This window comes from Mus caroli, unplaced genomic scaffold (genome assembly GCF_978045245.1).
Source record: "Mus caroli unplaced genomic scaffold, Mus_caroli_1 scaffold_3, whole genome shotgun sequence".
Taxonomy (NCBI): Eukaryota; Metazoa; Chordata; class Mammalia; order Rodentia; family Muridae; genus Mus; species Mus caroli.
In genome coordinates, this window is record NW_028227258.1 from 101,676,681 (window position 1) to 101,700,747 (window position 24,067).

Below are 24,067 nucleotides of genomic sequence, written 5' to 3' on the forward strand. Positions count from 1 at the left end.
TCAAACAGGTAGAAGTCCTTACAGAAAAACAGGAAAACACATCCAAACAGATGATGGAAATGAACAAAACCATACTAGACCTAAAAAGGGAAGTAGACACAATAAAGAAAACCCAAAATGAGGCAACACTGGAGATAGAAACCCTAGGAAAGAAATCTGGAACCATAGATACGAGCATCAGCAACAGAATACAAGAGATGGAAGAGAGAATCTCAGGTGCAGAAGATTCCATAGAGAACATCGGCACAACAATCAAGGAAAATGTAAAATGCAAAAAGATCCTAACTCAAAACATCCAAGAAATACAGGACACAATGAGAAGACCAAACCTACGGATAATAGGAGTGGATGAGAATGAAGATTTTCAACTCAAAGGACCAGCAAACATCTTCAACAAAATTATAGAAGAAAACTTCCCAAATCTAAAGAAAGAGATGCCCATGAACATACAAGAAGCCTACAGAACTCCAAATAGACTGGGCCAGAAAAGAAACACCTCCCGACACATAATAATCAGAACAACAAATGCTCTAAATAAAGATAGAATACTAAAAGCAGTAAGAGAAATAGGCCAAGTAACATATAAAGGCAAGCCTATCAGAATTATACCAGATTTTTCCCCAGAGACTATGAAAGCCAGAAGATCCTGGATGGATGTTATACAGACACTAAAAGAACACAAATTCCAGCCCAGGCTACTATACCCAGCCAAACTCTCAATTAACATAGATGGAGAAACCAAAGTATTCCACGACAAAACCAAATTCACACATTATCTCTCCACGAATCCAGCCCTTCAAAGGATAATAACAGAAAAAAACCAATACAAGGACAGGAACCACGCCCTAGAAACAACAAGAAGGTAATCCCTCAACAAACCTAAAAGAAGATAGCCACAAGAACAAAATGCCAACTTTAACAACAAAAATAACAGGAAACAACAATTACTTTTCCTTAATATCTCTTAATATCAATGGACTCAACTCCCCGATAAAAAGACATAGACTAACAAACTGGCTACACAAACAAGACCCAACATTTTGCTGCTTACAGGAAACTCATCTCAGAGAAAAGGATAGACACTACCTCAGAATGAAAGGCTGGAAAACAATTTTCCAAGCAAATGGCATGAAGAAACAAGCTGGAGTAGCCATTCTAATATCTGATAAGATTGACTTCCAACCCAAAGTCATTAAAAAAGACAGGGAGGGACACTTCATACTCATCAAAGGTAAAATCCTCCAAGAGGAACTATCAATCCTGAATATCTATGCTCCAAATACAAAGGCAGCCACATTCATTAAAGAAACTTTAGTAAAGCTCAAAGCACACATTGCACCTCATACAATAATAGTGGGAGACTTCAACACACCACTTTCACCAATGGACAGATCATGGAAACAGAAAATAAACAGGGACACAGTGAAACTAAGAGAAATTATGAATCAAATGGATCTGGCAGATATCTACAGAACATTCTATCCTAAAACAAAAGGATATACCTTCTTCTCAGCACCTCATGGTACCTTCTCCAAAATTGACCACATAATTGGTCACAAAGCAGACCTCAACAGATACAAAAATATTGAAATTGTCCCATGCATCCTATCAGATCACCATGGACTAAGGCTGATCTTCAATAACAAAATAAATAATAGAAAGCCAACCTTCACGTGGAAACTGAACAACACTCTTCTCAATGATACCTTGGTCAAGGAAGGAATAAAGAAAGAAATTAAGGACTTTTTAGAGTTCAATGAAAATGAAGCCACAACATACCCAAACTTATGAGACACAATGAAAGCATTTCTAAGAGGAAAACTCATAGCTCTGAGTGCCTCCAAAAGGAAACTAGAGAGAGCACACATTAGCAGCTTGACAACACACCTAAAAGCACTAGAACAAAAGGAAGCAAATTCACCCAAGAGGAGTAGACGGCAGGAAATAATCAAACTCAGGGGTGAAATCAACCAAGTGGAAACAAGAAAAACTATTCAAAGAATCAACCTATCAAGGAGCTGGTTCTTTGAGAAAATCAACAAGATAGATAAACCCTTAGCCAGACTCACTAGAGGGCACAGGGAAAGCATCCTAATTAACAAAATCAGAAATGAAAAAGGAGACATAACAACAGATCCTGAAGACATCCAAAACACCATCAGATCCTTCTACCAAAGGCTATACTCAACAAAACTGGAGAACCTGGATGAAATGGAGAAGTTCCTAGACAGATACCAGGTACCAAAGTTGAATCAAGATCAGGTTAATGATCTAAACAGCCCTATATCCCCCAAAGAAATAGAAGCAGTCATTAATAGTCTCCCAACTAAAAAAAGCCCAGGACCAGATGGGTTTAGTGCAGAGTTCTATCAGACCTTCAAAGAAGATCTAATCCCAGTTCTTCACAAACTATTCCACAAAATAGAAACAGAAGGTACTCTACCCAACTCATTCTATGAAGCCACAATTACTCTGATACCTAAACCACAAAAGGACCCAACAAAGATAGAAAACTTCAGACCAATATCCCTTATGAATATTGATGCAAAAATCCTCAATAAAGTTCTTGCCAACCGAATCCAAGAACACATCAAAACAATCATCCATCCTGACCAAGTAGGTTTCATCCCAGGGATGCAGGGATGGTTCAATATACGGAAATCCATCAACGTAATCCAGTATATAAACAAACTCAAAGACAAAAACCACATGGTCATCTCGTTAGATGCGGAAAAAGCATTTGACAAGATTCAACACCCATTCATGATAAAAGTCTTGGAAAGATCAGGAATTCAAGGCCCATACCTAAACATGATAAAAGCAATCTACAGCAAACCAGTAGCCAACATCAAAGTAAATGGTCAGAAGCTTGAAGCAATCCCTCTAAAATCAGGGACTAGACAATGCTGTCCACTTTCTCCATACCTATTCAACATTGTACTTGAAGTCCTAGCCAGAGCAATTCGACAACAAAAGGAGATCAAAGGGATACAAATTGGAAAAGATGAAGTCAAAATATCACTTTTTGCAGATGATATGATAGTAAAAATAAGTGACCCTAAAAATTCCACCAGAGAACTCCTAAGCCTGATAAACAGCTTCGGTGAAGTAGCTGGATATAAAATTAACTCAAACAAATCAATGGCCTTTCTCTACACAAAGAATAAACAGGCTGAGAAAGAAATTAGGGAAACAACACCCTTCTCAATAGTCACAAATAATATAAAATATCTTGGCGTGTCTCTAACTAAGGAAGTGAAAGATCTGTATAATAAAACTTCAAGTCTCTGAAGAAAGAAATTATAGAAGATCTCAGAAGATGGAAAGATCTCCCATGCTCATGGATTGGCAGGATCAACATTGTAAAAATGGCTATCTTGCCAAAAGCAATCTACAGATTCAATGCAATCCCCATCAAAATTCCAAATCAATTCTTCAACGAATTAGAAAGTGCAATCTGCAAATTCATCTGGAATAACAAAAAACCTAGGATAGCAAAAACTCTTCTCAAGGATAAAAGAACCTCTGGTGGAATCACCATGCCGGACCTAAAGCTCTACTACAGAGCAATTGTGATAAAAACTGCATGGTACTGGTATAGTGACAGACAAATAGACCAATGGAATAGAATTGAAGACCCAGAAATGAACCCACACACCTATGGTCACTTGATCTTCGACAAGGGAGCTAAAAACATCCAGTGGAAGAAAGACAGCATTTTCAACAAATGGTGCTGGTACAACTGGTTGTTAACATGTAGAAGAATGCGAATTGATCCATTCCTATCTCCTTGTACTAAGGTCAAGTCTAAGTGGATCAAGGAACTTCACATAAAACCAGAGACACTGAAACTTATAGAGGAGAAAGTGGGGAAACTTATAGAGGAGAAAGTGGGGAAATTTATAGAGGAGAAAGTGGGGAAAAGCCTTGAAGATATGGGCACAGGGGAAAAATTCCTGAATAGAACAGTAATGGCCTGTGCTGTAAGATCGAGAATTGACAAGTGGGACCTCATGAAACTACAAAGCTTCTGCAAGGCTAAAGACACCATCAATAAGACAAAAAAACCACCAACAGACTGGAAAGGATCTTCACCTATCCTAAATCAGATAAGGGACTAATATCCAATATATATAAAGAACTCAAGAAGGTGGACTCCAGAAAGTCAAATAACCCCATTAAAAAATGGGGCTCAGAACTGAACAAAGAATTCTCACCTGAGGAATACCGAATGGCAGAGAAACACCTGAAAAAATGTTCAACATCCTTAATCATCAGGGAAATGCAAATCAAAACAACCCTGAGATTCCATCTCACACCAGTCAGAATGGCTAAGATCAAAAATTCAGGTGACAGCAGATGCTGGCGAGGATGTGGAGAAAGAGGAACACTCCTCCATTGTTGGTGGGATTGCAAGCTTGTACAACCACTCTGGAAATCAGTCTGGCGGTTCCTCAGAAAATTGGACATAGTACTACTGGAGGATCCAGCAATACCTCTCCTGGGCATATATCCAGAAGATGTCCCAACCGGTAAAAAGGACACATGCTCCACTATGTTCATAGCAGCCCTATTTATAATAGCCAGAAGCTGGAAAGAACCCAGATGTCCCTCAACAGAGGAATGGATACAGAAATTATGGTACATTTACACAATGGAGTACTACTCAGCTATTAAAAAGAATGAATTTATGAAATTCCTATCCAAATGGATGGACCTGGAGGGCATCATCTTGAGTGAAGTAACACAATCACAAAAGAACTCACACAATATGTATTCATTGATAAGTGGATATTAGCCCAAAACTTAGGATACCCAAGATATAAGATACAATTTGATAAACGCATGAAACTCAAGAAGAATGAAGACCAAAGTGTGGACACTGTGCACCTTCTTAGAATTGGGAACAAAACACCCAGGGAAGGAGTTACAGAGACAAAGTTCGTAGCTGTGATGAAAGGATGGACCATTTAGAGACTGCTGTATCCAGGGATCCGTCCCATAATCAGCTTCTAAACGCTGACACCATTGCATACACTAGCAAGATTTTGCTGAAAGGACCCAAATATAGCTGTCTCTTGTGAGACGATGCCGGGGCCTAGCAAACACAGGAGTGGATGTTCACAGTCAGCTATTGGATGTATCACAGGGCTCCCAATGGAGAAGCTAGAGAAAGTACCCAAGGAGCTAAAGGGATCTGCAACCCTATTGTTGGAACAACATGATGTACTAACCAGAACCCCGGAGCTCTTGTCTCTAGCTGCATATGTATCGAAAGATGGCCTAGTCGGCCATCAATGGAAAGAGAGGCCCATTGGACTTGCAAACTTTATATGCCCCAATATAGGGGAATGCCAGGGCCAAAAGAATGGGAATGGGTGGGTAGGGAAGTGGGGGGCGCTATGGGGGACTTGTGGGATAGCATTGGAAATGTAATTGAGGAAAATATGTAATAAAAATATATAAAAAAAAAAAAGAAATATTAGAACTTTGTTCTTTACAGCTACCAGGTATGGGATACCAGGTATCACCAGCGATTAGACTTCAAGTTATAGTTCATTCAAATACAGTCAGGCACATAATCACACACACACACACACACACACACACACACACACTGGGGAGTTATGCAGGATATGGCTTAGCCAGATGTATAACCACTGTGTCCCTTTGAATTGAGTGTAATCATTTATCTCATTAATGAGACGATCTTTCAGACTGACTCTCAAAGCTAGTCAAGCAGTTCAGCCGAGCAAATTACAGTTCTTAAATTTAAAGATGTAAAATTGGAAGATTGTTTTTTTTTTAAACACACACACACACACACACACACACACACACACACACTTCTCATCTACCACTTAAAATACTAGAGCATTAGTGGAGCAGAGAACTGAGCTCCTTTAGAAAGCACTGACCAGATATCAGCTATACAGTCATTTAGCTTCTTAGCATCTAGAGATGACTGTTCAGAAAGGATTAACTGCCTTTGATGCCATCCTTTAAAACCAGAAATTTATACATGACTATGTTCATAAAGATATACGAAATGATGTGAAATGTAGAGAAATAATTTACTACTCAATCTCAGACACACAAATATACTTAAGAAAGAGAAGTTTTATTAGGGCAATTTCGCTTTATTTTTCCATACAGCAAAGTCAACTACTGCAGTAATAATAAAGTAAGCATAAAACAAATTGCAGCCCTAGACAAAATACATAATTTTAAGCAACTACAAGCAGAAAGTAAGTTGTGATTACATAATCATAAAACCAAGCTCACTGTCCTTTCGGCAGATGAAGGTGGGTGGGTTGCTGGTAAGTGCAACATTAGTAGCCAGCTGCAGTGACAGCTGGGCAACCAAGTCATTAAACAAGTGGCCATTGTCACATTTTGCTCTTTTGAGTGCTTCTGAGTTGAAAATTAAAACTGTGAAATTTGAACTTCTTTTTTTTTTTTTTTTTCACCTGCGGAAAGAACATGATCTACAGCAATTAAAAAACAATCAGAACAACTACAGGTGTGCTGTTTGGTTTGCCTGTTTATGGTTAAAATTTTGTGAAAGTCAATAGTTGTTTTCAAGATTTCATTTTGTGAACATTAAACTGAAATTGGTAGATATCGATCTGAATAATATATGTCCTTAGCATAGTTCTTTCTCTCTTTTTGTTGAAGTTTTAAACATGCAGTAGTTTTGAAAACAATGTAAGGAATATCTGATCCATGATTTCATCTTAGTGGCTGAAGTACCTGCTATTTTTTGGTAATGATCTTCAGGCAGATTTGGCCCAATGGAGTTTTGTCAGTCATGAGATCTTGGAAGGATGGCAAATCTTTCCAGCTGAAAAATCCTGGCAAACTACAAGCTGTCCACAAAAAGCAAAGCGACGTGTTTGAAGGGTATGGAGTGCTAACTCTGTGCCACTTTTGCAAGCAATTTTGCTCAGTCTGTCATTTCATTAGCCTTAACAAAACTCCTTGTAATTATAGACGTTTTTATTCAAAATAAGATCTTGCTATTATACAGGTTTCTCTCTTTTGACTATATACAGAAGTGCAAAAAGTCAACCTTCTCTCTAGACTTTCCAACATGCTAAATTGCAGCATCATCAACCCTCAAGAGTTTGCACACACGCTAAAATTCTCATTACGTAAACTTTGAGTATTTGGATTATCAACAAAAAGTCCCTTGTTCTAGTTATTGATTATGCAGCTTATTTATAACAAGGCCTGATATTCAGGGATTTCAAAAATATTAAACAATACTTTAACATTTGAAATGGATACAGTAGAAAATAAATTTTATTCTAATATCTAGGATCTAGATCTTCTCATAATAACTAATTACAAACAAAATAAATCATCAAAATATTACTCAATTGTCTGCCAGGATTGTTGCCATAGCAACAACTTAACTTCTTACTTAGCAATGATTATATATTTATAAGATATCCATATAAAAGATCTTTGTTCTTTTAATGAAAACTAGACAAGAACAATGACTGACATTCTTACACTGTAATATTAAATCAGTAAAATATAAATCATTTAGTTAACAATAATACGGATATTCATATGACACTACATGTAATTTAAAACTGAGTATGTTATGAAGAAAAAAACTACTTTAATTTTTTTGTATTTTGAAAAATTCATTGGTAAAATCTAATAAAACAATAGTCTAAAAACTGAAATGGTATTCAACTGTTAATAGAAAATGAAAATCTAATAAATGTAGGAAATGAAAAACTACATTTTAACAAGAAAAATAAGTAATATTCTAGAACGTAACTAACTACAATAACATGTGAAGTCACCATTACTCTCTTAACACGATTGAAATTACATTGGTATGGGTTCCAACCCGTAATGTAATAATCTAAGGCTTTAATAGATGTACAGTACAATCAGGAAAATCAACACATCAGTCTTATATTAGAAAGCATCTCTCTCAAGCATAAAAACTTGCAGTAAACTTGGAAGTATGGAAAGTTCTATAACAGAACTCTCACTTCTCCCATTCCACACTAGAACTGCCAGTGACCTGGCCCCTACTCAGCGATTTTAGAACTGCTGAACAGAGCAAAAATATCCTTTACTAGCTGCAACATCCAAACCACAAAAAAGGGGAATTCCTTTGGATGAATCCATTCTTAAAAACTGAATGCACATCTATTTTTAAAATTTTTTAAAAGGCTTTCTAAGGCTATAAGCAGTTAATCTGAACAAAAGAATCACATATAAAATTCACCCATGTACTTAACCCACCCAATTACTAGGTTAATTAAACATTTCCCATTTTCATATTTTGGTTTATCATGCATCTGATGACAGTGCTCTTCTCTTTGTTTAGAGTCACTATTTTGAATGTGACTGTGATGAAGCGTTTAAGCAAACGTGAACCCATTTCTGCAAAGCATTTATAGTCTTTTGACTTTTGACAGAGGCTATAAATAGAAGCAAAATAATTTCCTCAAACATTTTTTTGTTATTGTGTCTCAGAAATGGCATATCCCTTTTGAATAACTTGTTATATAGTAGAGTATGCATAAATATTACACTACAATGCATTAAAATAATTTTATATATCTATCATATATATCTCCAGTATGTGAAAGGTTATCTGTATTGGGTTTGTGTTGTGCTGTCTATTGTTACTGTAAAGTTAAACTGGCCATTTCTGAGACAGCTTTGGTTTCAAAAACAAAAAAGAAAAGAATGGTGCCCTTTGATTGATTAGTACTAGCAAATAAGCAACAAAATGTGGCTCCAGAAACAATAACACTGAAGAAATAATACTCTAATTTGATGTACAGTCTATGGCACTTCATGAGAATCCTTAACAACATGGTACTTAAAGCCATGATGTGCTTTAAAATATACACAGTTGTGGTTTTGCTTGGCACATTCATCTCTGTCAGTTCCCTCCCTCACCATGTCTTACAATCTATTACAGTAAAAATATTACTCTTAAACAAAAATGACTCTGCATGCGCGCTCTCAGCTCTAACGGCGATTTTAAATACAAGGTGCACCTTTGTTACTTGTAAACCTTGAAAGAAATAAACTTATTTTTAAAAAATTATATCTTGGTCTACAGACGTACCAATACATAATAGAATCATGGTCACACCATAGTCTGTCTTTTCAAGATGGCATGAATATATAGGAAACTAATTATGTATGCATATTTTAATGCATAACTCTGTGCTACAAAAGAAAGACAATGTTGTTGTTTTAGATAGGAATATCACCTCAGCACAAATACCAATTGAATGTACAAAGTGTGTAGGCAACAGTGTGCAGCAGGTTCCCATGTTGTCGTTTCTTCTGGTTAACATGCAATATGTGGATGTCTTGTGGCTGAGGGATTTTTGTATGTGTTGCTTGACGGTATATACAATATGGCTAATGACGTCGTCCTTACTCTAATCAAGCACACTGTCCTTTCCTCTTTGTATGATCTAGAATAGGAAAAGAGACAGTCTTTGTACAAACATATAATTACTTAAAGCATTTTTCAATATATAGTAATATACGTATACCACATACGCACAGACACACACACACACACACACACACACACACACACACATACATGGTCAACACGCTGACAAAAACTCCTTCTAAACATATAACCAACATAAGTAGTGTGCTTATTTCATGCACTTGACCGACTATGAAGGAACAACGTTTTAACCCTCCCTCATTTTTTGAGACAGGATCTAACTGTATATCCTGCCTAACCTGGAGCTTGTTATATAGATCAGGCTCTTCTTGAATTCACTGAAATCCACTTATATTTGCTTCCAATGTGCTGGGATTAAAGGTATGTACCATCACATCTGGCCAGAACTACTCTGAGAAAGTTACAAATGGACAAAATTTTTTTCTTAAATAACTGTTAACTGCAACATATCTTTGGCAGGGATCCTCAGTCATGGTACATTTTGTCTTTAAATACCTCTCCCTTTGACCTGCTTTCTCTCTCTTCTGGAACCTATATCCAGAGCTCTTGCTATGGATTCCCGCCCCTTTTTTTTCTTTTTTTTTTTAATTACCATTGCAGATCTGACCTGTGCTCTGTTCCTACTTCAATTCAAGGTCTCTTCTCTTACACTAGCCTTCCCTGTCCAAATGCCTTCTTTTATAACTACAGAGAAGAGAAGCTCGTGTACTGCTGTTCTCCCATTTTCATACAGAGCTGTAAGATCATTCACATCCTTGCAACACTAACATGGAATGAACAAAAAGAAGTGCAAAACCTTACTTGCCAACACGTCATTGAGCTTCTCAAAGGAAAAAACAAAGAGCCAGCATCTGCCCACTGACAGGACTGAGTTTTAAATGGCTTTTGTAAATGTAAAACATAAGTATACTAATGTGGGAGAACTGCAGCCAAAACTGAAGGTCCCATACAGCCCAAAATCCTGCTCTGTGGCTTTAAGGTATCTTCTTATAAGGTAAGTTCATCAAATTTGACTCATGGTTTCTAATTACTTTTGCTATATTATATTTGTGTTTATATTTATTTGTAATAAGAAATAAAAACTCAAAATATATTATCCTTCAATATTTTGTATTTTAAATATTAACATATTCCAACCACAAATATATAGAGTGGTTATACTGCATAATAAACTTACTGTTTTGTGACGACAGCTCTACATCTGGGTAACATACTTGTGGCTAGTCAGATGTTCGGCAGATATTATGGGTATCTAGCAAATAAAAAATCGTTTAATGAATGATCCATGCTAGCAAGCCAACCACCAAGAGGTGAGAACATCTTAATATTAAACTTATAAAAACAGTGAGATTCAGCTGTGAAGTGACAGCCCTCATCTGGTCAACATGACATTAAGTTAACGTAAATGCAAATGCCATAGAAGCAAATCACTGCTTGTAATCTTCATGTTAAATACTAGTCTTCAAATGTTAACAGTACTTAGGAAGGAACAGAAGTACAGCTATCAAAACTGCATGCAGAGCCGTTGTTAAAAGAAGCCCTTTTTGTTGGCCTACACACACGCGCGCGCACGCACACACCCCATGGTTTCAAATTCTTAGCAATAATACTGAAATCAAGAGTAAAAAATGCCTTGGCTAATTTTGTGAAAGTAAGTTTCTAACATTTCATTCAGATCAAAGTGTTTAACTTTTGTCTCAAATTAAAACATTACAAAATAGTAATTAAAAAATAACTTGGAAAGAGAATAGGTTTTCTCCTGAGCAGACTTCAGCATTTCTACTACACATTTCACTGCATTTAAATAGGCAAGTAAGTAGTCAGACAGCTGGAGAAAAAAACACAAAAAGAAACTGGTACAGAGGTTACTTATACAATATACAAGAGCTAGGAAATTGGATTTGTGATTTGATTCTCTTTCAAGCTCCAATTAGAGACTAGTAAGTGGGAGAGGTAGCCCTACAGGTTGAGTGTAGCAGAGGCCTGAGGACATTGGTTCTAACAACACTGTCTTGGTTTTGGTTGTGTGACCCTAAGCAAAGCAACTGGTGAGTGCATTTCAACTTATTCTGTCCAATGCACTAACTCCATTTCAGAAAGTCTGTTGGGGTAGCAATGAACTCACGTTCCTGAAGGATTTTGCTATTGTTCTAATTTAAATATCCTCAATTATCTCCATCTACTAAAAAGGATGCTTCACTATGTGCCTTTTAATCGTTGTTTCTTCGCTGACATTTTATACAGTTTTACAGCAATGGCAAATGGCACAGAACTGTGCTCTGAGCATAAGGAAGCTTCTCATACCATTGTTCCTGCTGCTGCAGGCAGGATGTTGCACCCAACAGTGTAGAAGCATCAAGGATGGGGCTGTCGAAACATACCAAGGACCTTCAACACCACTCAATGCAGATGAAGGGCCAGCTATAAACTTCTGCATGCATGCAGGCTGCATTTTGTGGCATGAGCTATTTCCAGCATTGCTAATGTACTGTAGGCATATACATATGTATGTATATGTAGATATAATATATGTGTGTATATATATATATCTATTCCCTTTACTTTGGTGGTAAAATAGTAATAGTATGAAGATCCAAGAATTATGCATGAAATGGTCACAGCACAATGCAAGAAGTGTCCCTTACAACCCAAGTGGCCAAGGGCATGTTGAATTTGCTTTGCTATAGTTGTGCTTACACCAGCAATTCTATAGTCATATAAGATATGCACACGAGCCTCCAGCATCGTTTACGTGCACCATAAATTGTCTCCACCAAATCCACTTAAAACAACTATCATGCCACAATGCACACGCTCTTGTCCTTATAGATGAGTCTTACATGTTTGCATAAATCCAAGGCTATTTTGATAAGTTTGAAAAACTAATTATGTTTTTCAAAGAAATATTTAAGGCTTGTCTAGAACTTAAAATTAAATCTATTTGGAATTATATTCTTGAAACTTATTAGTGACTATATTAATAGCTGAAAATTCATCAAAAGATGATATATTGAAAAAAAACGAGAAGGTGTCTGTTCCTTATTGTAATAACAGTTGGTGTACTTGTCCCAGGGGCGCTACACTGAGTCCATCTGACAAGGCTTCTCCCTAGGCTCCGTCTAACCTCAGGCAGTGGGCCATGTGTAACCTGCTTTAGTGCCTTTCATACATCACCAGCCCTACTGAACTATGCTATTCTAACATACATATCTGAATATTCAAGGCCAGATTTACTTCTGAAATGTGAGCTTAATTAGTGCAGAGCTAGAAAACATTTTTTGTAAAGAAAATTCAGAAAATGCTGGTGGGAGTAATGGCATTTTAAAATTTAAATACCTTGAATGACCATTTTGCTTTAACTAGTCCATTCTTGTCCATATCATTTAAATTTAAGTAGGTCCCATCTGCTTAAAAGAATTCTGCATGTTTCTTTCCTCCATATTTTAACTGAGCACAGAATAACTGTTATTTATCGTACATGATTTCTTTTACTTTCCAATATCTCCAACATTTATTCAGGTTAACTGTAGAAATGACAGCCTTTAATTTTTCATTTAAAATAGCAAGAATTATAGCTGAAAGATGTTGCATATAAAAGTAATTAATTTTAGTAAGCAATTTGCTTATCAAAATTTATATTGTTAAAAAACAACCATTTATAAGAGTGGTCATTTGTGGCATAGAAATGCATTTACATATTTTCGTTTTTATTATTTAGGAAGGAACTAAAAACTATATATCAGATGCTTTAAGAATAACCTCATAATTGCTTTCATTTTGGTTGGCCAAAGTACAGATTAGTTAAGAAAAATGAGAATTGCTTGTGTAGATGTCAGTTTAGTAGCTTCAGAAACAGAGCTGCGAAAACTTTGGAGCACTTATAAATGGCATAAAAGGAATCTGCTGCTTGTCATAAAGGGAATGTGTAGGCCAACAAGAGGTATCTTTGAAAACCCATGCTCATGAAAGCACCCTCTACAGCTCTCCCATACACACAACTCCCACTGAGCAGAATGGGAGTTCCATGTTAAAGCGGTTGGACTGGGTCCTATTAAGAGTTGGTTTTTAAGAAACAAAGCTGTAAATTAGCAAACCTGGTTGGCTGTGGCTGTTGCAGCGAAGGGAACACTTGTGGCAGATGTTGTTGCTGCGGACACAGTGGCTGGCGTAGCACCGTGCACCATGGGAACTTTCGGAGGGAAAATCATATAAGCAAACATACAGAAGAGTGTAGCAATATGGAAACCATGGCAACATGGAGGAGATCATTGGGCATGGTATTTATCATAGCAAGAAGCCATGTGACAGGACATCATCACCAGCGAGTGACATGCAATCACAGCGCAAAGCAGGACAACATTCCAGGGAGAGAAGGGAAGGGAGGGATGAAAGAGAAAAAAAAAGGGGGGGGGGAAAAAGCTTGTTACCATTAAATCAAGAAAATTGACACAAACAGGCTTAATTTGCTAAGTTAAAAAACAAGAATTTTATATAGTGTTTATAGACATTAAAATATAAATAAAATATAGGTATTTACTTTGTACAGTTAGCCATTTGAATAAAAGTTCTTTTTTTATTATTCACTATTATGAAAATATACAATCATTACTTTTACAAGATAGACTTGTTTTTATATACCAGAACTCAAAGTCCAATCAAAATCCACTAATAGTGAGTAAAGGAAACTTGTGTGGAAAGAAAACATTTATGTGGGACCATGTCAATTAAATAGAAAATAGCATTTAATTGACAAGTGTTAGTAAAAAGGAAATGGACTTGCCCAATAGATAAAAGTTAAACTTAGCAGTGGATTTTGAGGGGCTGTGAGCTGCACCATAGGTTTAAGATAATCAAGAAACAAAGCTGGCACCTACCAACACTTGTAGCGGGTGTCATGCACAATATTGAGCCTGCCCATCATGCATTGCAACAGGAAGGTGGATTTGAAAAGGGAAAAGAATTAAAACATCCCATCACACGTGTAATTAGGAAATTCATTTGAACAAAGAAGAAAATTTGTTATTCTGGGAACAGGGGCATGTACATGTCAGCACGGTCAAATCACACAGTAGATGATAGCACAGTGGTCGTTAGAACTAGTCCCGAGGGGGGAGTGAAAGCCAGTTCACTGTGTGCTGCTATACTCTGCTTCTATCAACTGCTGCCTACAAACAGAGGACTTCCAAGAAAATTTACACCTATTTAATTCTCTAGAAGAAATCCTGTAATGCCCTTGTTTTAACCCAGCTGTTAGCTCTCTTACTGGTCTGCTACTTCCCAATCCGACACATGAATGCATTAATGTTTTCTTTAGACTAAACTCCCTGAATAAATAGAAATCATATTTCCTATTAAAATGCTAAAAACTTCAATGCATGAAACGGAGTAAAAAGAAGGTCATTTTAACTCCTGGGCTTTGTCTCTGTGTTCACTGTAGGAGCAACCATACAGACTCAGACAAGGTTGCAACCATCCAGACAAAAAACTTTATTTAGAGGCCTATGAAGTAATAAACAATATGCAAAAAACCTGAAAATTTATTTCTTTAGTTTAGAATTCAAATGCACAAAATGTATTGTGGGGGAGCATACTTTCTTAGAACTCTCAAACTAGTTTATCTGTTGCTATCTGGCAAAAGAGACTGATTTTTAGTGTTAGATCCACAAGACTTCTGAGATTAGCCAATGTTTACAAAAACTCAAAGGCAAGAATTTGCTAATTAGACTTTGATAAAATCCCTGAGTGGGAGATAATGAGGATGCACAGGTCTCACATGTGGGGTCTGAATGTGAGAACTCAGTATAAATGCCACATTCATAGCTCCTCTTGTTCTCTGGCACACAAATACTGAAAACCTGACTATTTTTACCAAGTACACACCACACTCACATATGGAGAACCTGTTCTGACTACAAGATTATTTTAGAATTCTAAGTTTTAAAATATAAAATGATTTTGTATTTCTATCTAAATCTTTGAATCTTGGCACACCCTGTTTAAATACTAGCAGCATCTGTGATGAACATTTGTTGGGAAAAAAATATCTGCCAACTGTGTCCTGTCAGAGATGGTTTTACACAACAAACTGCCATTGAGAAACATAACTGAAATGCAGATCACTCAACTGGCATTGCAGTTACATCTGCAGTTATGGCTATCTGATTATGGGCAGCGAGGCTAGATTAAACTGAATACTGGGTCTAGAGAAGCAAGCTAATACCCTATAGGGATGAGGTACATAAGACACTTGAGTAGGTTTGTAATTTGCTAGTACTACTGTATAAAGACTTGTGAAAGGGCAACAAGAACAACAAAACAGACCACTAACAAAGAATATAATTTGAGACAACACAGTAAGCACAACTTAATGCTGGGTCTAGATTCTGTGTAAGCACTGCCCTCCAGGGCAGGAGGACTGGGAAAGACAACAGCAAAGGAAAATGAAGGGGCAGAGTGTGCTGCCTAAGGAACACTGAAGCCCTTCAAATATTATTCAAGTTACAGGTTTTGAATTGAGTACGATGCTACCGTTTTCGTACAGTATTCCATTCTCTTATACACAACTGAGCCTGCGCGTGCTGGAAGTGAGCTGACCTTTCAACATAACCTCAGCTTGTCCTGACTGAATTTTAGTTGGGGTTATCATCCTCATTATCACTGTAACCAATGCACACAGTTTCAGAAGGGATTTGTAGCAAATAAACACAAGGCAGCGATGGCAATACTAGCTGGGGTGCAGTAACTCACAAGTGTGGACACGGTGCTGTAGGACCCTCTTACCCAAACCAAAAGCCATTTTTGAAATGACCATAATATTTATCTTTACTTCCAATGGGTTAATTTACTGATGATGCACAAATAGTCAATTTAAAGTTTCCCTCGGTTTTTCACACAAGACAAAATTTAAGCGAATCTGTTGATCAATTCCCAATTTCCCCTAGAAGGATGTTGACACAGTAGAATGGTGTGCTTCTGAGAAATGTGTCACTGTGGTTACATTATCTTTTAAATTAAAATTTCGATTATCTGTGTGAATATAAAAATACTTATATAAAATAAGTAAATCAAAGGTATAGTTAAGGAGAAAAACATAAATAGAAGAGAGAAAATGTTATAGTCAGGAATCTAATTGGAAGGTCTTTGTGATAATTTTTGCTTATTTAAGTTGATAGTAAGAACTATAAAGATAATTTGACATACTCTAAAAATAATAAATACTGTTTTCCTACTTAAAATTTGCAGTCAAGAAATTGTTAAAACTGAGATTCAAATATGGGGCAGCTTCCTTATTTTTTACTATTTATAAGTATTCTAACATAAATTTTAAAAACTATAAATATTTATACTTATATTGATTATAATAAAAGCAACAGGTGAAAGATTTCTCTGCCTCCCTGGTCCAAACACCTACACCACCATCTAACAGTTTCCTGGCCTTTTCTTTATTTCCAGTAGTAGTGTAATGTGAGCCAAAATAGAAGTTGTCTTAAACTAGTTTAGCTCTTTTAAAACCTGTCTGATAGCACTGGCTGAGAGAAATATGGTAGGTAGAGAGAAGTGATATGCTTCCAAGGAAGTTAAAATCATTATGGAAAACTGAAGATGGAGAACATGGAAGTCTGTGGAGCCATGAGTTGTTAGGGCCGAAGCCCATTCCTTCCCATCGCCTTGCCATTGGCAGATTCTTAAGGCACAGACTACATATGAGCTCATGAGCTTGGTCCAGGATGCTTGTATTCAAGGTCTTGCAAACACGTAATGGCTAAGGTGAATCATGGGGACTGAATGAAAATAGGAGAACATCTTCAAACCTGGGCTACACAGGGTAAGAGACAGAGGGGGAAAGATACTAGAGTATGGCCTCAAAATTCTCTCAGGAATGGTCTTTACTTCCTTCAGGTCCAGTGAAGTTAGAACTTGCCTTCATTTATATTTAAGGCAAAAATAAAATCAAATAAAATCAGTGTCACTGAAAATCTTATTTCTGGCATATCAAAGGGGTTAAATTAATTTCTATGACATAAACGGGCTGTAGATTACAGCTGGTCTGTTAATGATCAGCTTAATTCTGAAGAGTAAAGATAAAACAAAAAACTGTGTAGCTAAAACTGAGAAATCAATTAAATGAGCAAAAAACCCCACTGAATTTGATAAAACAGTTATACTTATTATATTCTAAGTAAGATGAAGGGCATAAAAAAGGTGTGGAGTTTGGGGATTTGTAAGGGCTGTATTCTGAAATTCCTTTTAATTCAGTTATATGACAGGCTCATAGCTATTGAGAAACAAGCCCAGTTCCCTTAAAGTTCTGCTAAAAAGTTTCCAGAGCAATGTAACTTATGACAAATCACTACACTTCACTAGGCCCCATATTTCTCACTGGGAACATGGACAGTCGAGCCAAACTTTGGGTTTGAGGAAAAAAGGAGAGAAGACATCTAAGAGGTGTTTGGCAGGCACATTACTGAGTCATTACTCAGCCAATGGTGACTCTTTGGAATGGAATGTGGAAAACAAAGAGGAGCACTGTGGGGCAGGAAGCACTGCCCCTACCTGTTTCTGGATACCCCTGGTAGCGGGAGGCTGGCAGATCTAGTGTAAATAGCAGCATCCTGCAGGGCATGTAATCATGTGTGCTAAGTGAGTCAAAGGCAAGACAAAGACAAGGAGAAGAGAAGGAAGGAGGGAAGGAGAGGCCAGGGAGCTGAAGACAGACTAATGGACAGACACATCAGGGGATAGAATCATGAATGGTGGACCAGATGATCAGATGCTATGGAAGGCTAAGTCTTTTCTTACATTAAACATGTGGGGTTTTGTTTGTTTGTTTGTTGTTTGTTTGGGTTTTGTTCTTTTCTTTTAGGTAGATGGTTAGCTAGAATCCCTGACTCATTGTCAACAACCTAGTTCCTATATATGTAGTCACCTGTTCTATGGAGCTAGCAAACTGTGTTTCCCTGTAATTTCAATGAAACAGACCCACAGATCTACAGTTACTGTTGAAGCAATACACCTCAGAGCCCTAAAAATCCAAGCTGTGAAAAATACAGTGTATTTTCTAAATTATATTGTAATTAATAGAATATTTCACCTGTATTTATTCTATATTATATGCATATAAAATGAGCTAGGTTTTGGGAAATGAGCCTATTCTGTCCAAGACACTACACATGTGATTATATTTGAATCTATGGTAAGGCTGACTTCCTTTAGTTCTAGAGGGATTTTAAAAAGATAAAATTGCCAATATTTTCAAGCCAAAGAATTTATAAATAAATACACAAATGTCTCCAAAACCTGTATGAACATCACTAGATATAGCAATTTGTGCTGTGTTTGTCTGTGCAACCCTAGGAAACAACAACTCAAGGATTCCTATCCACAAACACAACAAGATGGCCAGGGAGCTGCATGAGGCCTTGGGTACCCCTATCAGGCAGTCTGAACAAGGTATCCAAGAGCACATCTCTCATTTCATCATGGAAAATTTTACTGAAATGTTTCAACTAGCTCATGTAGGTGATGCACCTGATTCTATGTGTAAATGGCCAGTTTTCAGAAATGAACTATACAAAAAGTTTTGTTTCCCAGTAACATCTAATATGAGCATGATGTATTAATTTGCTAAGTATAAAATAAACTGTCTCATTCTCTAATATCACAAAAATGTGATACTCTAAATATTGTCACCATAGCTCAATGTGTTAGATTTGTGATGCACATATCTAGCCATTCACTTACTAATTTGTTAATAAATTATTTTATCAAATATATATATATATATATATATATATATATATATGTATATATATATATATTTTAAGTGTTCTCAAAATAAAATTGTGTAAGAAAGAAAAAGAGATTAGTGTGTATTGGTAATTAATTTCAAAGCATAACGTAGAAAAATTTAAAGATGTATGAAATAAATTAAGAATATTTAAATAGTAAATTTCTAACCAACTAAGTGAGCTACTAGTATTTTATCCTTAGATCTCTGTGTATCTATGTGACCAAACTGAAAAGGAACTGAAATCACAGCTGCATGACTCAGCACTAAACAGGAATGCCAATGGATGACTAAGCAATAAATTTAACACCAAGGGAACTTAGAGCTACTTCAACTTTAGCATAGGAACAAGAATAATTTTGCCATGCATAATTAATATGAAGAGCACATTGTAAGAGCTCTAGAATAAATAAATTTTCACTGTCTTCTTTGCAAACTGAAGGTTGAAAATGTCAAAATTGAGTCATTTCATAAAATTGTGGAATCTTGAAGGCAAAGGGGTCTTACAGCAGGAGAGCATCATAACACAGCTTGACAAACATACAACAGTGTTGAGGAAAGAGAAAAAAAGAGAGTATTTCAATTCCAAATAGCATAAACACCAGAAATATACAAAGCATGTCTGTTTCAGTAAGCTAAAGTTTTCTCTTTTAAAGGAAAGCCACGTAAGAAAACAGAATGTGTCTTCCCATGACTACCTTACCATGCGCCCTCCCATGGCTAACAGCTGACCTGCACTGCAGGTGTTTCCTGCTTTAACAGTAGCACCCTGAGGAGATCATAGCAGATGCATTCCAGAGCAAACCCAAGCCCTTACCTGGTGGGAGAAAAGCTGTATGCTGCTGTAACTGCATGTTGGCTAGAGCCTGTTGGTATTGGAAAATACCAGTGTTAAAGACTGCGGTGGCACCGTTGGTTTTTTCAAGAGCAGGCCTCTTTGGCAATGGGGGAAGTACAGCTTGAGGAATTCCCTGTTTAGTGAATAGTATAAAAACAAATACCAGTAAAAAGAGAAAAAGAAAAAAAGAGAAATCAGTTGTAGGCTAGAACTGTTAGGGAGCATGAGCAAGCAAGCAGCAGAACACTTAACTACCCAGGGGGAAAATCCAGGTGACAAAACCAATTAAAGAAATTAAGCAAGATAAAAGCTTTAAAGGAAGCATTATTTTGTCCACAACAAAAGCCCACTAGTAACGAGAGCACATGTTATAATGCGTAAGGTGTTTTATGTCCCATAATGCTTCGGGCTTTCTGTGAGAAGCCATCTATTTGGGGAAGAAGGAAAGCTGCCGCGGGAGCCCCATGAGGACTGCCAAGTAGAAGCACTGTTAATAGTTAACTGTACAGTGACTGGCTGGGTCCTGCCAGCTCTGCCCTCCCCAGCCTGCAGACACATGCAAATGTCCCAGAGCATGCAAACTCGTCTGAAATACTGCACATTATATGTTAAAAAGAAAAGAAGCCTATCACTAAAGCCATGCTAACCACACAGGTACATAAATATAGAGTGAAAACCACACTTTATTGTCCTCCGAGTCTTTCATTAGAACATTTTACAATATAGTTAAACTGAATGTGGGCTGCTGGGATTCCAGTCTTTCATTGTACCATATCCATCTATGTATGCATTTTAGGTCTTTCTGCTCACTTTTTCAGGAAACCACACTCAGATTTTCATTGTAGTTAACCACTTTAAACAGGAAAAGGATTATATATATTTCAATCGGTTAAAAACAAAACAGAACAAAACAAAACAAAACCAAAACCAAACCAAACCAAAAACAAAAACCAAAAAAAACCTGTATCTACAATAAAGCTACATGCCAAGCTAAAAGGTGAAAGGTCATAGTACCAGGTCAAAGGTTGCCTCGAGGGGTCGCTTCAGTGATTTGACAGCCGACTGAGTCTTAATTAGCAGGCAGCGAGCACATGATGGCAATGGGCCAGTGGGGTTCAAGCGCATTAACATAAACAGCAAGCAGAGGTGCATCATGGGGGCAGCAGTGCATTTTGGGTAGGTGAGAAAAAACAAATAAAAAAACAAATCATCGGAATGCCATATACAACGAATAACAAGACTAAGCATGCACAATAAAGGCACTATTGAGTTGTTATTGGAGGATAATTCCTCTTTGTAGTTAATTTCAAACAATACTCTAAAGAAAAAAAAGGGGGGGGGTGGTGAAAGAAAGAGAAAAGGAGAGAGTCTGCCTTCTGTATTTTTGCTCAAGTATCCATAAACAAACACAGAAAAGACCTCTCTCATGATCATTTTACTGTGCCATGACAATGATTTTTGTATGAATATTTAAAGAATAAGTTATATATTTATATTAAAAAGGACAGCGTTAAAACAGCTAAGCCAAGAAGAAATGGACTCCTTAAACTCATCTACTAGGTCACATTGAAGTTGATCTTAAGATAAACCACTTAGTATCTATCCTAAATGATCCTTACTTATTGATTCATTTTTTAAAACACTCCTTGAGTGCTAGTGCTCTTCTCTTCCCTGTATAATGGCTTAGTCAATATTTGGCACTGTAATAATCATGTTTCTGCCACAGTAGGACTTCACAGGATCTCGACAGTGGATCATTCAAAAGGGTTGCAGCTAATTTAAAAACAATTTTGTTGAAGCTATTCTACTAAATAGTTTCAGATGATGTTATTAAAGGCAAGATAAATGTTAAAGAAGAGCCTTGATGTGGGGAAGAACACACTCAAGGAGAACAAGGGCCAGCTGGATGGCATACAGAAATCAGAGACTGGAAACGGCAGTGTTGTTCAACCAGAAAGGCGACAAGTGGTTCTTTATGAAGCAGGAATTTCAGAAACCCTACATCCAGAATGAGACAGAGTCTTAGGGGTTAGGCTAAGAGGAGGAGCAACATTTGAGGAGTTATCCTCACTTCTGTGAATGGTAGCTTCTTTATGTATTGTGTGGGATACCTGAACAAACATATCTTCAGCAAAACGGGAGAAAGAGGTTAATAGATGAATAGCCGGCAGTAGAGAAATTGTTCACTCTTTTTTCTGACTGCTGACAGGAAGGCACTGCTGTCTCCACTCACCATGGCAGCTGCAGTAGCTGCAGCCTGTGCTGCTGCAGCCTGGTTGACCTGGTATTGGGCAGCCTTGATCTTGGCTTGCAGGTGTGCGGGAGGATGGAAGTATTTGCACTTTTCCCGAGAGCATCTCCCCTTGATGTAATCCATGCAGACAGTGACTGTGTTGTCATTGGTATCAATCATTGTGCTGTCAGCGGGATGAGCAAACCGACAGTCGTTTTCTCCTCTGTTGCAATTGCCACGCTGGTACTCTCGACACACCTATGAGGTCATTAAATGCACGGGATTCAGTCAACATGAGCATGCGGGTCCTTTCTGAAAACAGTAATCCAACTATCCAAATTGGTGACCAAGGGTGTACATGGAGGGAGAGGGCAAACTAGAGCAATGTAGTGGCATAACTCAGCAGTGCTTAGCATTCAAATATTAGCACCTTTCCAGGGGAATGTCCTTGAGAAAGAAAATATGTTTACTGTGAACAGAGAGCGTATAATGAAACATCTATCAACTATTGTGTTAGTTTCCTTATTAATTAGAGAGGGGGAAAGTCTGGATTTTATAGTGAGGAGAGCCAGCAGCCATCATTCTCACCAAGTAAATGCATAAAGATTGAGACACAGGGACACACCACTCTGTTGGTGTGATTCAAAACCAAGACACCACATCACGGTATTTGTATCACTTCCTATTGTTAAAACTGAGGACTATCAGACAAACCAGATAGGAAGCATTTTATAAAATAATCAAACATTGTTTCAAAGTGCCATGTACACTACAAGGAGAAAGATTAAGTCACTGCCATGGACAGTGATCATGGAGCCTGAGAAGGGATGCTGGCAGGACAGCTGCTTACATCTGCGGCAGGAGCCCATGAGATACTGCGCCAACTGACATCCTGAGCTGGAGTCCTGAAACCACACAGTGGGAGGACGGAACTTACTCCTGCAAACCATCCTTTGCTGTCCACATACACGCTGGGGCATGCATGCATGCATGTGACCAGACACATGGACAAATAAAGAATAAATGTAATAAGAACTTAAATCTGATTCAGGTATACAGATCATTTAATTTATAGTAAATGAAAGTTAAACTTTTGGATTTGTAAGCAGTACTGAAGTTATTTAGTCTAGTGAATGTCAGGCAAGAACTTTCAGCTGTATACGTGTAACTTTTAGATAAAACAAAATTGTCCCAAGTAAAAAAACAAAACATTCTAGCTGGAGAGCCTTTCTAACCAAAATGTTTCCAGGAGTCACTTTTGGGCACAAGGCAGCTGTAGAAAGTGGATGGAGAAAGACAGTCATTTGTGTTACTGTGTATTTGCTTTGTATCTGTTAATTTTACTGTAAGGAATCCCTGGGAGGAGGTAAAATGGATTCTTTCTCATTCATTTGTTCTTTGAGTTGTACTGAATGAAGTTTCCAAGTCTCCCCTTTGGGAGTTAGATCTTTTGACCACCAGGGGGCGATCTAAAACACTGAATGACCTTACAAGTTTGAACTCTGGTTTCAAACCTCAAATTTTTTACAACACATACTTCAAAGACACAGCTTTTATACGTCCTGGATGTCTGCCTCCCCCCCCCCCAAAAAAAAAAAAAAAAACCAAGGCAGATGCAAACACTGGACACGGTTAATTAGTTAAGCAAAAACAAGATGCTATGATTTTTATAGTTCTAATAAAACGACCACGTTTAAACCTAGCCCCTAACTGTATTAATAACCTATTATTGTAGAA

The 24,067-nt window shown here is 37.3% G+C and overlaps 1 protein-coding gene across 30 annotated transcripts in view; it reads right to left on the bottom strand.

Annotated features, from left to right (window-relative positions):
- Positions 1-6,447: 6,447 nt before the first annotated feature.
- The window catches only part of Mbnl1 (muscleblind like splicing regulator 1), a 164,163-nt gene continuing 146,543 nt past the window's right edge, over positions 6,448-24,067 (bottom strand). For 14 of the 30 annotated variants that reach the window (XM_029475668.2, XM_029475666.2, XM_085835864.1 and 11 more), the window contains 7 exons: positions 22,331-22,588; positions 21,112-21,165; positions 20,077-20,230; positions 14,347-14,382; positions 13,567-13,661; positions 10,650-10,724; positions 6,448-9,467 (listed from right to left, as the gene is read on the bottom strand). In XM_029475668.2, the coding sequence (XP_029331528.1) occupies positions 10,668-10,724; positions 13,567-13,661; positions 14,347-14,382; positions 20,077-20,230; positions 21,112-21,165; positions 22,331-22,588 (654 nt within the window). In that variant the 3' untranslated portion in view covers positions 6,448-9,467; positions 10,650-10,667. The remainder of the gene's footprint in view (positions 9,468-10,649; positions 10,725-13,566; positions 13,662-14,346; positions 14,383-20,076; positions 20,231-21,111; positions 21,166-22,330; positions 22,589-24,067) is intronic. The other 16 variants (XM_029475663.2, XM_029475659.2, XM_021157163.3 and 13 more) reach the window with 9 other exon arrangements.